Below are 16,808 nucleotides of genomic sequence, written 5' to 3'. Positions count from 1 at the left end.
ACAGGAGGAATGATTACAGCAAGGAAAACCCCTGTTCAATGTTCAATTGCCTGTTGTTTTAAGACAGACTTGAAAAATTGTGAACATGTCCTTTAATGTACTTGTGCTTTTTTTGTGCAAAATGCTGGGTCTGCTCTATCAAAGTGATCCTCTCAAGTGAAAACACTTCCACCACACACACACGCGTTATATCGAAGAAATAAGTTGTGAAACCAAACATTAAATCATCACACAGCATTAATGTTTAATGGTGATTCATGCATTGACTGCATATTTTAAAGCTTAGACATACAAATAATGTAAATTGAAAAGAACTTCAGCTCTGAAGTAAATACAGTTACAGACACTGCTGCAAAGGTGACTCATATACAGTTAATTTCCAGTTGGCATCATTTGTCAGCTATAAATGAGGTATGTGAGGGGAAGACCAACTAACTAACTTAAAAAATACAAAAAAACACAAAGAAAAAGACAGGAGCATTCGTCAATAAAACATTCTGTAATGCATTCTTGTGAACAAGTACGGTATCTCATATTTCTACGTCTTAAAAGTGATGATAAATAAAACTATAGCATATTGAGGATGGCTTTGTGAGTTAAAAAAAGACAGTGCTGTTCCCTTTGTGTGGTAAGTGATGTCCACCCGACCTTCTCATAGAGGATACAATGATGGGTCCTAAAGTGTTACCTGTAATAAATCTCAGAGAACTGTGATACACAACATCAAGGGGTTTGAGGATGAGGGCAGCAGCATGCATGTAAATTACATATGCAAAACGTTGCCTGTGAGGCACTGCTTATTTCTAAAAAAGAAACATTGACAACATGACAACCTTCATTTATGTACAATGTGATGAGTATAGGACCTAGTATTGATATCTGCCAATCCATACCCTTCCTCGAGATTTCAGGTGTAAATCAAGGATTAGTTCTATTTTTTACTCTGTATTTCTTAAACGGAGCGTGCTTATTTGCTAAAGAGATAAAAACACCTGTGAAATGGCTTAGGACTAATTCAGGGTCAGGAATAGCACATTGTGATTTCACTGAGAAATAAATCATGAAGAAAAGCCTCAACAAAAAGTTTAAGGTCTCTCTTTACAGTCACATTAAAGGAATTGTAATTAAAGGAATAGTTTCACATTTTAGGAAAAGTATTTCCTTTCTTGCTAGAAAGTTAGATGAGAAGTCATGTCTGTAGGGTAAATATGAAGTTACAGCCATTAGCTTAGCTTAGCTTAGCACAAAGACTGGAAACAGTGGGAAACAGTCAGCCCGGCTCTGTTTGAAATAGAGCAAGCCTAGCTGTGAAAAAACAAAAAATTGGTGTATCACACTTTTGTTTTTATGCATATTAAAACAACAAGTTAATTAGTGTTAATTAATGAGCCTCCAAGAAGCTGGTAGAGTGGATTTTGTTACCTTTGAACAGAACCAGGCTAGCTGTTTTCCCCTGTTTCCAGTCTTTGTGCTAAGCTAAGCTAACTGGCTGCTGGCTGTAGCGTCATATTGAACAAGCAGATACAATAGTGGTACAGTATCTTGTTTATCTTGTAAACTAACCCTGGGCAAGAAGGCAAATAAGTATGTTTCCCAAAATGTCCAACTATTCCTTTACATTTTTTATGATATTGAACATCAAAAAAAGCCAAAATCTCCAGACTAGAAGCACAAGATCTGCTTCTGATAAACGATCCATTGATCCACAGAGTTCTAAAAAAAATAATGAAAGTTTTAATAAAAAGTAAAATTACAGTATCTATAATGAAACATTTTTTACAGATACTATAAAAAAGAAATCCAATATGTACAGTGTAACACTGGCATGAAACTAAACATTTGAGGAGATGTATGGATCACACTCCACAGGACAGTAGGAGAAATCCACAAAAACAGACTGAGGGAAAGGTGAGAAGGAGGTAGCAGGGGTGTCCGAACGGCAGTCGGGGAGAGTGAGGATGTCAGGCTGGAGCAACGGGACCGAGTCAAAGTGGCTTCTAGAAAAAGGGCGTTGGGGTGAAGTGACTTCAACTGGATGAGAAAGCAAGACAGATGAATGGAAGATGTTGTTGAAGTCCGAGAAGGAGACAGGGCCTTGATGCTGTCTCAGAAAAAAGGTTTTTACTTCATCTGTTTGAGAGGGAGGTGAATCAGATCCTATGGCCTGTATAGACATAGGCAGCTCACTGTCTTCCTCTAGCTGGAGCTTACTGTCATTAACACTGACAGTGCTCTGCTGCCAGTAATTGGATTGGAGATATGATGGGCACAGGATGGGTGCAGGAGGAGTTTGAGAGAAGACGACACCGGAGTAAATAGAAGGGCAGGAGGTGGTTGAGCTCCCGGTGTAAATCTTCTCAAATTTTGGGGTATTTTGAGGCGTTTCAGCCACCGAAACTGGGAGTGGAGAGTCCGAATGAGAGGTATATGCTTGGATATTACAGATGCCCTGATAGCTGAAGTCCTGATCCAGGTCCTGCAGATCACTTTTATCGAGCAAAATAACTTCAGAGTATTTGATTTCAGGTGTCTCTGGTACAGCAGGCTGCTTCATATTCTAGGTAGAAAAATAAAAATCAAATAAAAATCAAATTTGTTTTAGGATAATTTTTTGGATAATTTTCACCTTTTCCCTTGAAGGCTGAAAAAATAATCTTATTTCACACTGTCTGACAATATTATGTGTATTCTGTGTTAGTTTGTTCCAGCTCTTTATTGAAGCTGGATGTTGTTTTCACAGAGTGAAATACTCAAACCCAGGACTTAATGTTTTTTATGGCTGCATCATTCAATCCAATGGAAATATTGTTGATGTCCTGTGCAAGATTTTACGCATTTTTCCCCAAATTCAACCTGTCAGTATTTCGTATCTTTGGGAACACCACTTTTAAAAAAAAGAAAAGAAAAAAAGAAGTAGTTCTGTGGCTTTGAACAATGTTTGGCTGCACAGCTGGAGTTTGTAATGATGACTGACCTACCAGATCAATGAGGTTTAATGTCTGAAAAGTCTTTTTTCTGCCATCTAGTGGTTGAAATTTTAACAGCACATTGCCTGAATCCTACTGTTTCACATTCCTGTTTTGACATCAGAGATTGACTGTCCATTAGAGTTTAGATGTTTCAAGTTTTAACTTTAATATCTAGAACTAGAAGTCATGAGCACTCATGTGCTTACCATGTTGGTGTGTGTTACTAAATGCCACACAAGACCGAATAGATAGGGAAGACAAAAAAATAAATGCTAATGACTTCAGACAGTGTTTGCTCACTTCTATTCAGGAGACGTTTCATTTTGGAAAATATTACTCCATGTATCTTCAATCAGACCAAATTTAATTTGGGCAACTGGGGTAAATCTACGGATTCTCAATATGCCGAGATTGGATCTTTTTTCTGTAAAAGTTCCCTACAGTATCTTTTCTATCACTGATGGTTATAGCTATAACAGGTGACATGGTTACCAATAAAGTTTAGTAAATACAAAGCACACAAATACAAAGTGAAAAGAGTAATCAAGTGATGTAGTGTTAAACTACAAGTTGTGGGACTTCCAAGAAACAGATTTTTAAAAAAGAGTGATTCAAACAGGTCAAATCTTGATTTTTTTTTTTTAGACACTTCATGTGTCAAACACCAGAAACATGGATCCTACACCTCCCATAATGCCACTTGATACTGTCTTTTGTTAGACCTTTCATTCCTGATAAATGCCCACATTTTTTAATATGCTATCAGTTTGTAGCATGGGCTTTCCGTTAAAGAATTAGTCTCGAAGCTAAAGCCAAGCTAACCCTGATGATGTCTTCATGGTTATCTTTATATTTTCCAAATCTGACAAAGCTCCTCCAGAGCAACAGAAGACATTATACAACTATTCACAGGCAGAGTAGCACTCTCCAGGACTAGTATACTGATCTAGATGTGTAAAATTGATTAGCATTAGGCAAAGATTAGCATTTGGGGGGCAAATAGACTGATCAGAGAGGGCTCAGGTGTTAAAGGTTACTCACCTCCAGAGTGGTTTTTGGGGTCCAGTGGGCCAGACTGCTATTGGAAGGATCAGGAAAATCTCGACACAACTTCTGTTTCATCCTACAAGGTTATTTGTTTGGAAAAAAAAGTCATTTTATTTCATGTAATGATTATCTCACTCCAAACAGACCTAACCAGCTGTTTTTGAAGAGAAACAGTAAAACATTACACTTTGCATGTGTTTGTATATCTGTTGGTTAATGTGACATATCACTGGTGCAAGACAGAGATCTTACCTCTTATTCTGTGCCAGGCAGGCCATTAGTACCAGTACCAGTGAAGTCATCAAGACAGGAAGGACACCACCCATCACTACCGAAATTTCCTCAGAACCTTCACATACATACAGACAAAATTATTTCAAAGATATAGCCGTGTATCTACTAATGCAGTGAGTCTGTGCCTATGTGTGTGTGTGTGTCCTTTCTCCACCTATGTGCACACTAGCGATCCGCCCAGCTGGTCCAGTGCCGGCGACGGTGTTGGCCTGTATGTAGATTTTGTAGTTACCGGGCGACAGATTCTTCAGAGAGTAACTGTGAACGTGACCAGGCACAAACTGCCCTGAATAAACCAGAAAAGGTACATGAGATGGACAAACTGTAACAATAGCCAAAGAAGTACAAAATGTTACAATAAACAACTAAAATAACGACATATTTATGAGCTTTACCTCTTTTTCTCTTGGTAAGTATTAATTCTATCCTCCCAAAGGTACAAATATGATGAAAATCTTACTTAGGACATTTTACTGGTCCTTCACCTCTTTATGAACATTTGACACAATCTTACAATATACACAGTTTATATCATTTGTTAAGATTAGTCAGGCTTTATTTTAGGATTAAGGCGATCTACTGAATGGATCTCAAAACAACTATAAACCTACAGCTGTAAACAAACAGACTAAAGCCAAGGTAGCAGCTCTGTGAGGTTGTACTAAGGCACAGTGGTTTGACCAAAATGCTAACATGCTATCATTAAAGGTGGTTTTCAGGTAGTTTTTCCTTATTCGAATCGAGAGTCTAAGGACAGAGGATGTTTTATTGCTGTACAGACTGAGGTATTGGGCTATACAAATAAAATTGACTATCATGTTGATTTTTAGCAGGTTTACTAGTGGCACCTGCTTAGTTTAGGATGTTAACATTTGCTAATGATTTGCAGGTATTTAGTCATAAACAAAGCATTGGACAAGTTAAAATTTTGACTTGATGGCGACGCTATAGGTGACAGGTCACCATAGTTCATGCTGAGAGAAATTTTGTGCAGGTCAATCCAGCAGATGTTGAGATATTTAGCTGGGTAAGTATGAATTTTGACCATCTAGTGTTGTTAGATGAAAAGTCAGGAGTTATTAGGATTCATTCTCTGTGCAACATGGATATCTGCACCACATTTCATGGCAATCCATTTTAATAGTTGATGAGACATTTCACTAAAATATAAATGTGCCAATCTCATGGTGGTGCTTGAAGGAAAAGTCGGGGGATCATCAAATTCAATAGGATTCATCCTCTGGGGATTATGAATAAATGTTTAAAATTTCATTGCAATCCATTAATGGTTGTTGAGATATTTCAGTCTGGACTAAAGTGGTAGAGTGACTGAACACCAGACCATCCTTAGAGCAACACTGTTGGCATGGCTAAAAAGTTCTTTCAAATGTTTAAAATGAAATCAAATCCCCACACTCTGGCCTGCTTTGAATCAACACGCTCATATGTTTATTATCACTCACTCCTGGTTGGTTGGTTTGCAGTTGTGTAGCAGAGTGTGTAATTGCGGATGAAACCGTGACGCAGCTCCACAGGTACGGGACTCCATCTGAGCTCTACCGTGCTGCCGAAGATCCGCTGCACCTGCACTGTGGGGCCAGCTGAGGGTGCTGTGCAGGCAGACAAATAAAAACAGGAGAAGTGAAAGTTTAGATTATTTCTCTATTTTGCCACAAGTAATCTGATTAAGTTTTATTTGTTTCAACCGGCTGCAGGAATCTTGTCTTGTCTGCCAAATGAAGATAGAGACAATCTTGGCTCGTGACGATATTTATCAAGGGAAAACTCTTTTTCAATTATTACTTGACTAATATTGGTTCCTTGTAAACAAACATACATCAACAAAATTATCATGAAAACAGGATTTTTAACCATTTATTGCTGTTGTTTTTGTTTTCTCGTTCTTTCTTATGCTTTGTTGCTGCATACAAAGATTTCACTTGCCAGATGATCTTCTCCAGTCTCAGAAATCATGATTGAGACTACATCAACAGTTCGGATGAGGTGATCACGTGTACATGAGGTACAACATGAAGTCATCAGCTTTTATGTTGGACTAACAGGCGTTAATCGATTCTCCAGGACAGACTGAACATAAAGAGCTTTTAATGGTGCACTCTATATACAAGCTGCTGCTGGGTAGAAGAGAACAACAGTATTTACTCCTGTTGAGATAACATTAGCTAGAAATTACAGCTTTTTATTTTAGAAACTTTAAAAAAAATGAAAATCTATATTTGTGACTTGTTTTTAAAGACTTACAACTTCAGTAGGCACCAATAGGCTTGCAGCTGAGTGCCACAGACAGGGTAGGGAAGTCGGAAAGTATGACATTCTGACACACTCTGATTGCCTTAAAACAAGCATTTCACTCTTCTGAAGTTGCTTTTAGAGCTCAACATGAGATAACTCCGGTATAAAAGATCATCTCGTACCTCCTTGTCGTGTGTAAATGAGATGTGTCCCGTTCTGTCCCACACCTCGTTTGCCATACAGTGCTTTGACAGACACAGAGTAACGCTCCATCGGCTTTACTCCCTCTGAAACAACACAAAGATGAACATAAGATTGGTAACTCTCCCTTATAAACTACTGTCACAATGAATCAAAAAATAATATTTCTGTCCCTTAACTTACACTTTAAATTTGATACTTAAAGCTGTCATATGTATCGTTGGATTACCTGTGATGACGAGTACTCTGCTGGAACTATTAAGGCTTTCCCAGTGTAGGATGCTGCTGTTTTTATCTCGAACAGCAAACCACTCCACTACATAGCTGCTCACAGATTGATCAACTGGAGCCGTCCAACGCACATCCAAGTTATTGTCATCCAGTGGGTTTACAATGATTTGGCTTGGGGGCGGTGGCTCTGGAGAGAAAAGATGAACCAAAAATAATATTTCTGTTCATTTTATCTTTCATTAAAAACGTATCTACGTTTACTCTAAATGTAAAAAAAAATATGAAAATCATATATTGAGGAATATGATTAAAATTAAATTTGCAGCACAAACATATTACACTGATCAGGGCTGATCTGCAGCATAATCAGCAGCTCTTTTGTGTTTTTATCTTCAATATCTTTTTGTAAAAGAATCATCTGCACTGTCCTAAGGGGTGCTACTTATTGTTTACAGCTGAATAAATCTGTGGAGAAACATACAGTAACAAATGCAGATGCTTCCATACAGTGCACAATGGTCACTAAGTGGTTTGATTAGTCTTGAAGTGAAGCCCTACCTGTCTCAGAAACTCCAAGGAGCCATATCCGGGCTTCTGCAGAGGTTCCTGCAGAGGTTGAGGCGGTGAGAGCACAGGAAGATCGTACAGCAGGGAGGAGCAAGCTACAGGAAGTGCATGAATTGTGCAAATCTCTGCAGCTCCTGTGATCGTTCAGGACCTGAGCACTTTCTGTCTGACAAGTCACGTTGTAAAAGAGAACTTCACCATTGGCCAGAGAGTGAGGCAAGGGCTGAAGAGTATAAATACAAACCACAAGAGATAACAGACGGCAAAGTAAAAATGAGTTTCTGTGAGATGATGGAGGTTTTAATAAAATAGCTGCATGAGCAAAGATTATATAAGAATTTATTTCCTCTTTCTCTTGCTCCAACTATCAACACGTCTCAGTTTTGGTCTCAACTTGACTCATACTGTAGCCCAATAAAATAACAATTTCAGGGAGACATAAAAACAAATTAAGGACAATTTGGGAGGAGATGGTGATTAAAAACTAATCAGATCCAAAGTTATTAAACTGTAAACTGAAGTTCAATGTGATAAAAAGAGTTTTATCATATAAACACTCATTCACACACAACGCTCGACAAGCACACACACACCTTCCAAAACAGTGAGGTTAGTCTCCATCCGGTCTTGTCAGTTTCTTTCACTTGCCTCCAGAATGCCGGTGCTTCAGATGGAGCTGGTAGATTGAAGGGATGAAAAAAAGAAAAAAAGAATTTGAAAGACACACAAAATTACAAACAGGTGGTACGCATTCTCTTTGCCAGCAGAAGAAAAAAACCTTCACACATGCCTCCTACAGCAGTGGTAATTACAATTAAAGTATGAGGTGGATATTTTTTCTCCTTGGTGTCACTAATGGCTGATGTGTGACAACAGAGGACGCAATCATGCCAGAAAAACAAATTTTTGTGACAATTGTCACAGGAAGAGAGCAATACACTGCAGTTTATTTGCGGTGGTGGTTATTACTCATCATTTGTGACACCTACAGGGTTCTGGATATTGTTAGGCTCTTCAGTGTTGCGTGGAGTGAGAGGACAGCGCGTGTGGACTGCCAGATGGGGATGGTGATCTCCATTTTTAAACAAGAAAAAGAATCTTTAGCAGTGCTAGCGACTCTGTGAGGCTGTACTTAATGTTCTCAGGTTGAAGTTCACCATCTTACAGTGTGTTAGCATGCTAACATTTTCTAATTAGCACTAAACACAAAGTACAGCTCAGGCTAATGGGAATGTCATTAGCTTTGCTTAAGTATTGGGTAAATTAAAATTTTCTCCTCACATTGTGCTAGAAAGTTTGAGGAACATGCATATATATTATAAATTTCACTTCACAAAACCAAGTCAACCTCATAGTGGCACTAGAGGAAAAATCAGAGGATCATCTACATCATTAGGATACATCGCTTAGCAACATGAATGTCTGCATAAAATTTTGTGCCAATCCATCTAGTAGATGTTGAGATATTTCACTGGATGGTAAAACTCAAAGCGTTTTTACAATACATGTCGACATTCACACACACATTCATACACTGATGGCAGAGGCTGCCATGCAAGGTGCCAGCCTTCTCATCAGGATCTAGTCACACACTCTCACACCACTGGCACAGCCATTGGGAGCAATTTAGGGTTCGGTATCTTGCCCAAGGACACTTCGATATGCAGACTTGAGGAGGAAGGAATTAAACCGCCAATCTTCCGATTAGTGGACGACCTGCTCTACCTCCTGGGCCACAGCAGCCCAGTGAAAACTCTGACCTGCTGATGGGGCTAGAGGAAAAGTGAGTGGATCACCAAAGTCAGTTCAAAAGTTACTGAGATATTTCAATCTGGACCAAAGTGGTGGACCAACTGTCAGATCAACTTTGCCATTCCTCAAGCCACACAGTTAAAAGGGGGTCTGGAGTAAGTGTTTCAGTCACTTGCACAGCTCAGCCTTGCTGGGAAAGCTTATACAAGGGTGCAGGAAAGAAGATTCTGGCCAATTGTTGATCCTCAGATTCAGGAGGAATGGTGCTCCTTTGGGTTGGAAGTGAGTTGCTGCTCAAGTATCATCAAGTTCAAGAATGTTGTTGTCTTACCATCAAGAGTGAAGGTAAGATGGAGCATGAAATCAACAGGAGGTTTGATGTAGCGTCAGCCATTGAAGTGTACTGTTGTGGTAAAGAGTGAGCTTAGCTGAAAAGCAAAGCTCTGAATTTAGAGTTGCAACCCCAGCTTGAAAAAAATGAAATCACAAATACAAGCGACTAAATTTTTTTTTTTTTTTTTGCAGGGTGGCTGGGCACACCCTTGGAGATAGCATGAAGAAGACCTGATAGACCCAGAAGGTTCTTGGAGGGCTGAAATATGCTTCTCCCATCTGCATGTAGGCAAATGTGCATGGTGGTTCATTCTCAGATATGTTGTGTGGCTGTTTCTTTTATACTTGTATGTACTTTGAGTATAACATGTTTTTTCTTTTTAAGTTTGGAACCCACAAAAGCTACAAAAGCACAATTCCAGCCTATGGACACCTGAATATGGGTCCTCTGCTGAAGGGTAGTGTTGCCACACACAACGCCACCACAACCCCACCTTGACAATACAGAATGTGATTCCCATCTTCTTCTTCTTCTTGTCAGTATTGCTATAAACCAGCAGTGGTTTCATTATCAAATAGGAATACAGTGACTGAGACCTTCAACACTGTCTCCTCTCACCGCCCTCTCCTGTCCTTCCCTGGTGTGCGTTGCTCCACGGGCTCCAGGAGCTCGCCGGGCCTCGGTAACGGTGGCGAAGCCTGACGATGTATGAGGTGTCAGGTCTGAAGAGACAAACTGTGAAGATGTAGTCTTTCACTGTCACATTACCGACCTGAACCTCAAGCTGTATGGGGAAGAGAAAAAGAAGAAAGTGAGGCGAGGTTTAACTTGTGAAGAAATGTCACATTTGTCTTCTTAAAAAGGTGCTACATGGAGTATTTTATAATTAATTAATTTTTATAGTCATTTTTAACCATTGCAATGAAGCCTGGCAGCCTTTTACATTATGTTCGATCAGATTTTTCAACATTACAAAACATGAAAAGGGTGAGCGGGAAGAGAGAGCAGGATGTCATGCAGTTTAAATTTGCAAAATTTGGTCTTAACATTGAAAAACAGCAATGCTGCTGTTTGATATTTTAAAATGCTGCACCTGGCACCTTTACTATATGAATGACTGAATATTTTTGTGTATGTTCCTTCATGCATGCGGTTATGTGTTTGGGCAAATTCGGGAGTGGCAGACCTGCCCCTGTGCTGTGAACTCAATTTGGGAATTCAGGTCTCCGGCTTTGATTTCAGAGTCTGACACAGGAAAGGCAGACCAATCACGTCTCCAGGTTAAATTCAAACACCGAGGTCTCCCTCTGACTGGCTTTACGCTGTCCAAATTCGCTGGCGGCAACATCACTGAGAAAGACAGAGAGAGAAGAGTGAGGAAGACATAAGAGAGGAACAAAGAGGGTACGAGTGGGAGAAGCACAACAGCCTCACCTTCAATCCTACCAGACTGACATCGAGGTTCTGATATTATGTCCTGGCTGAGGCCATGTGCTGTGATGGTGATGCAAAAGATAAATCTCACGGCTGAACTGTTGATCCGCGCCGTGCAGTTGGTGCCAGATGTGGTGCAGGTGAATGGTCTTGGAGGGCTGTTTGTTGTAAAGGGCTCAGTTATACCAATCCCCTCATACACATAAATGTAGAAACAAACCCGTAAACTCACACACACAAACACAAACACACAAAAAAAAAAAGTACATCCAAGTCCCACCCATCCTCACCCCTGGGCACAACAGTCAACAACAGACATACTAACAGGTACAAAACATGCCCAAATAGATGCATCTACAACCCTACCAATACAATCACACACCCACACTCACACACACACACACAAATGCATTTCGTTTGCATTTGAAATACAGAGTTGCAACAAATTTTTGGGCAAAGACAAGCAGAAAATATTACCCAACCAACAGATCATGAGATGAGAACTCTGTGACTCTTATTATCTCAGTGTATGAAACCAGACATCAAGCGCGTCGCACGAATGTGAGATTCAAAGCTGATTACAAACCCAAGCACATGCTCACAGCATAAAGAATCATTATCAGACAATAAGCTGGCATAATCTCACAAACACACCCACATGCAAAAGCACAATGATTTACTATTATAGAACAGAGATGTGGCTAATCCAATTTGACTAATTAATATTTAATGTAAAATAACAAGATAGATGGATTCGTCAACAGCATGTTGGATTGAGATATTCTCTTGATCATTCTTGAGGTGAAAGGCCTTTTATCATATTCGATTTTGAAAGAAACTGTCCTAAGTGCAAGGTAGAAAAAAAGCAAAGTTAGGTTTTTTAGGGTACAGTACTACCGAGCAATGCCCAACTCTGAGAAGTTGCATGAAAAGGCTCAGCTTTCCAGGTCAAAAATACACTGAACATATCATATCAGACATCAGTGGTACATTAGACATCATCAGTTTCCTGCCATAAGCCAACCAGTGGAAAATGCTTACACAATCTGTATAGAAATGTTCACACAACCTGCAGACATCTAAAATTGAATGTTTTTCAAGTTGAATTTCTGTCATAAGCAGACTGAATTAACACTTTTGCACGTTTGCAATTGCAATTCTCTCCCTATTAACTATATCCACTATGACCTCCCAACTCATTACTAATGATATAAAATTTGGCGTTTTTGACACTAACTCTTACAAAATGATTGGTGGCACAAACTTTCTTAAGGGACAGAACAAAAAACATGTTTGGCTGACAAACTGGAATTTGTGGAGTGAATCCATAAAACCTGCATAAACTGAAACTCAGGCATGTTTTAAATACTTGCATGTGTTTGAACATGACTTCTAACATATTAAAAGGAAAGTTATGTCTCACCCAGGCCTCTTCTGAACTTGCAGAGTGTAGTGCGTCACTGCGGTGTCTCCAGCCTCCCAGCGGCAGGTGACATTGGCTCGATCCAGGAACACACAGCCAATCAGCTGCGGGGGTTGAGGATTGGCTTGGGAGGTTGTAATGGAGAGGGCCGGATGCAGGACTGAAGGTGGAGAGAGGCTGGGTTAAGATAGGGAGATATGGCAGAGACTGCAAGTCCTCAATAAGGATGTACATGGCTAACTTCAGGCTAAAGAGGAAAAAACAGGTGATGAAAGTTGGATTTTGGATTGTGCAGAATGTTTTTTTTTTCCAATGGTAGAAAAAAGATTAGATGAAAGAAAAAAAGAGGATCATGGGACAGATTAGAAGGAAGATGGTGAATGACAAATCAGTGCTATGAGTCAGCTGTTACTGCACGTAAGAAGTGAAATCTTGTTTGAGCAACTTATTAAAAAACAGACCCTAGGAGAAATATATCTGAAGCCAATTTAATCAAGTAGGATGCATACAATTTGTTTTGTCAAATATTTATGAAGGGCTGCATGTGTTATTTGGCCTGAGGTTTAAACAGAAGCTCAGACAAGACTGAACAGGATGTTTGCATTGATCCAAACTTTAACGCCTCGCCTTTTCCATTACTATTATGTTTTTTTTTTTTTTTTTTGTTTTTTTTACTGAATTTCACTCTTGGAGTTAAACACATTTGCAATCTTACCTCACAAAGTTATTTTCCCCACTGTTTTTTTGGCCATTTTGGGGCAGAAATCTACAATAAGCTGAACATCACACACACATTTGACATATATGGCCTACTAAAGTTGACATGGCTAACGTGTTAGCAAACAATTGTCTTTTTATGCATCCAGTAGATGCAGTGCAACATTAATTTGGAGTTGTGTTTCTGGCAATGAATGTAGTGCAAATATTCACTCTCCTTACAGTTCCCAGCTTTTGATCTTCACCAACTCTTATAAAAAATATCTCTTTAGCTGCTAAATGCTATGTTCACACCAGTGAACTTTGTCTTCCATGATGCTTAACAAGTAAGAGTGGGTTTATCAGAGCCTTTTTTTTCACAAAGACAGCTGCCTGCTGCTGTTGCTGAGACAAGGTTGATGGCAGCGGTGAATCAAAACAATAAAGTAAACTGCAAAACCAAAATAATGAGCTGAAAGATGCTAAAGGGCTCATTAGCGTTGAGGGCAGCTGCAGAGATGTGATAACTCTCCGTGTGTTTGTTACTTCGAGCGACCCCTTTCACATAACACATAGTTATTTGATCCATTGTTGATATAAAACTATTGATTGGTGCAGCTTTAAATTTTAACATTTAAAATAGGCTGTCTTTACCAGAAGAATATCATTGTTAGGATTTAGTTTAAGTCTTCTCTTACAACAAATTGTAAATGTACTTTCCTGAATTTTTACACATAATTTAAAAGTGTATCCACAGTGTCAGAGCTCAGTGTTCATATTTACCAGACATATTGATGTATTGCATCTGTCAAAACCATTTAACCCAGCAGGTGAGTCACACAGTAGCCACACTAGTTGTAGTAGAAACTTCCTCCTGCTTAATATTATGTAATTTACATGATGAATCATCATGCATTTGCAAATGGTCATCTGTTTGCCATCCATCCGCTAACAGCAGTTACACAAATGTCAGCACATTATCAACACACTAGGTCTACCTCTCAGTGAGTTTACTCTGGATTAAAAATGAGAGGACACTGAACATTACCCAGGGCAAGTGCGGCCCTGAGCAGGCAGGTCCACACCACAGCCGGGATCCACTCCATGAACACCAACCAGTCTCTCCTGGCACTGCAGCTCTGCTCACTCACTTTCCCCCATCACACTGCAGTGACTAAGCAACAAGGGCTCTGCACAGTGAACACAAAAATAGGAGATGAACAGAATTTTGTGTGTATTTTTCTTATTGTCTGATGTTAAAAAGATTCACTGAGTCAGCGTCAATGGCCAAATGTACTGGTTACATTTCATAATTTCCTGAACTATAGCTGCCTGTGTTGTGGTTTTTCTGCTTGGCATTTCAACATAGGAAGTGTTTCAATGTATGAAACACTGCAGTTTATCTGGGTCAGGAAATTTGTGTGGTGGATTTGACTGTCACAAGCTCTTCCAGCAAAATGAGGCAGAATTTCAGGTCTGACCTTTTACCATTAAATGGATATTAACCTCAACTGGGTGTAGGGCTCAAATTCATCAAGAGCAGCCCCATATTTTCCACCTGTTTAAAGCCAGGGTGTGAAACATGGAACCATATATACACTGAGTTACTAGTTTAGTAGACACACCTGTGCAACCTTAAGCAATCCAACATGAAAGCCCTGCAGTAAATCGTATCTTTGTAAGGCTCATAATGTTTAGACTTAGATGAAACTGTGTCAGAGAGATGCTGATTCAACTCTCAGGTCATATTTAAGGCTTTATAGTCAATTTTGGCATAGTGATCTGCATTATGCTGAAACGTGTTTCTAATATTTTGTCCCCCTGTACATAATTGGAAATGAATTAAATGACAAACTGCTAGAAACACCTGTCAACATAATGTGTCTAACAGAACCAGTAAAAATGATTTATCTCAGTGGTATTATATATACAATGCTCACTCATATGCTGCATGTTGGATGCACTCATAAATTTACTTTAAGTATTAAGTATTAAAAAGCACCCTTTAGACAGCAGAATGGACCATGACAGAATGTCACATCATGTTATTGAATCACTGATGTATAATGTTAACAGCATTTCAATGTGGCAGCTGGTTGAGGTAATGCTAACTTTAACTATCTTAAATACTGTTGGGTACTTAAATCTATAACATTACATAGGGCTGGACAATATATTTATATTATATTGATATTGTGATATGAGACTAGATATCATCTTAGATTTCGGGTTTTCATAATGATGTCATAGTATTGTCTTTTCATGGTTTTAAAGGCTGCGTTACTGTAAAATAACGTAATTTTCTGAACTTACCAGACTGTTCTAGCTGTTCAATTATTTGGCTTAGTCATTATATCCAAATTACACATTATGATTATTTATCAAAAATCTCATTATGTAAATATTTTGTGCACCAATAGTCATCCCTACACTATTGTCGCAACATTGATAGCGAGGTATTTGGTCAAAAATATCGTGATACTGCACAAAACAGAAATAATGATAAATAAAGAACAGATAAATCAAAACTGTACTTGAGTTAATGTACTTAGTCCCTGTCTACCACTGATTTCCTGGAGGGATGTTACAATGGATTGCATTAGATTAAAGGCAAACCTAATAAACTGGTAACTCAGTGCAACGTACATAATTAAATATGCTGTGTAAAATGTATAATATTATGTAAACTGCTTAACTGTATTATGACAACTTTCTCCTTAAATTATAAAAGGCAGAATTACAGCTGCAACTAATGATTCTTTACATTATCGACTAAACCGCCAAGTGATGTTTACTGATTAATCAATTAATTACTACATTTGAAATATCATAAAGTGTAGTAAAAATGCTCTCCAGAAGTTCCCAGAGCCCATCAGATCATGTCTGACCAAAGTTCAAACTCAGATAGCTATATTCAGTTTACGCAGACGTTGGAGAAGCTTGAGACAGAAAACTTTTGGCACTTTTCCTTGAAAAATGATCCAAACGATTGGTCGAATCTTAAAATTGTTGCAGATTGGTTTTCAGTTGATCAATTAATTGATAACTTGATGTTTCAGCTCTGGTTATACAATTAAAGAAAACTCTAAAAAATGAACAAACAAACAAACAACAAAAAACCGTCTTTAAGAGAAATAACCAATCCAATGCAAAACAGTCTCTGGAATAAATAAATCCTACAGGCATTTATGTTCAAATTGGTTTTATCCTTTTGTCTTGTCGCTATTATTACATTAAAGTGTAGGAGAAAAGCCCATTATAGAATTAGACAGTGATTTTTAAAGTTGGAACTATCCACCTTTGGCTATGTTTGCGTCTTTAAGAGTTAATGAGTGTATTACGCATTAAACTACCGAACTTCATAGCCTCCTGCCTCATTCAGAGTCTCACATGAAATCACACAAACATGACTGAAGAAGCTTTGAATTGAAATCCGTCCACTTACCAGTGAGAGCTCAAACAATCTCTGCGTCTCCATCAACATCGTTTAACTGAAGAGCAGCAGCCTGTCAGCGTGAAGACAAACACGTGTTCCGCCCCGGCTGCTAGTAATGCCCCGTTGTGTCCACAACGGTTTCCAAAATAGGGTTCTGGGTCCCAAGGAGGT

General features: G+C 38.9%; 1 protein-coding gene across 1 annotated transcript; it reads right to left on the bottom strand.

Moving 5' to 3' along the window:
- Positions 1-224: 224 nt before the first annotated feature.
- On the bottom strand, positions 225-16,731 carry LOC137199966 (interleukin-31 receptor subunit alpha). Its single transcript, XM_067614614.1, has 15 exons — positions 16,647-16,731; positions 14,250-14,391; positions 12,506-12,665; positions 11,083-11,240; positions 10,835-10,998; positions 10,267-10,432; positions 8,156-8,238; positions 7,554-7,785; positions 6,994-7,182; positions 6,746-6,850; positions 5,774-5,920; positions 4,465-4,596; positions 4,269-4,365; positions 4,011-4,092; positions 225-2,557 (listed from the first exon to the last, which is right to left on the bottom strand). The coding sequence occupies exons 2-15, from the start codon at positions 14,305-14,307 to the stop codon at positions 1,832-1,834; spliced, it is 2,499 nt and encodes an 832-aa protein (XP_067470715.1). The 5' UTR covers positions 14,308-14,391; positions 16,647-16,731; the 3' UTR covers positions 225-1,831.
- Positions 16,732-16,808: the final 77 nt, after the last annotated feature.

The sequence above is a fragment of the Thunnus thynnus genome, chromosome 16 (assembly GCF_963924715.1).
Source record: "Thunnus thynnus chromosome 16, fThuThy2.1, whole genome shotgun sequence".
NCBI lineage: Eukaryota > Metazoa > Chordata > Actinopteri > Scombriformes > Scombridae > Thunnus > Thunnus thynnus.
The sequence above is the reverse complement of the archived record's forward strand: the minus strand, read 5'-3'. Positions and strand labels throughout refer to the sequence as shown.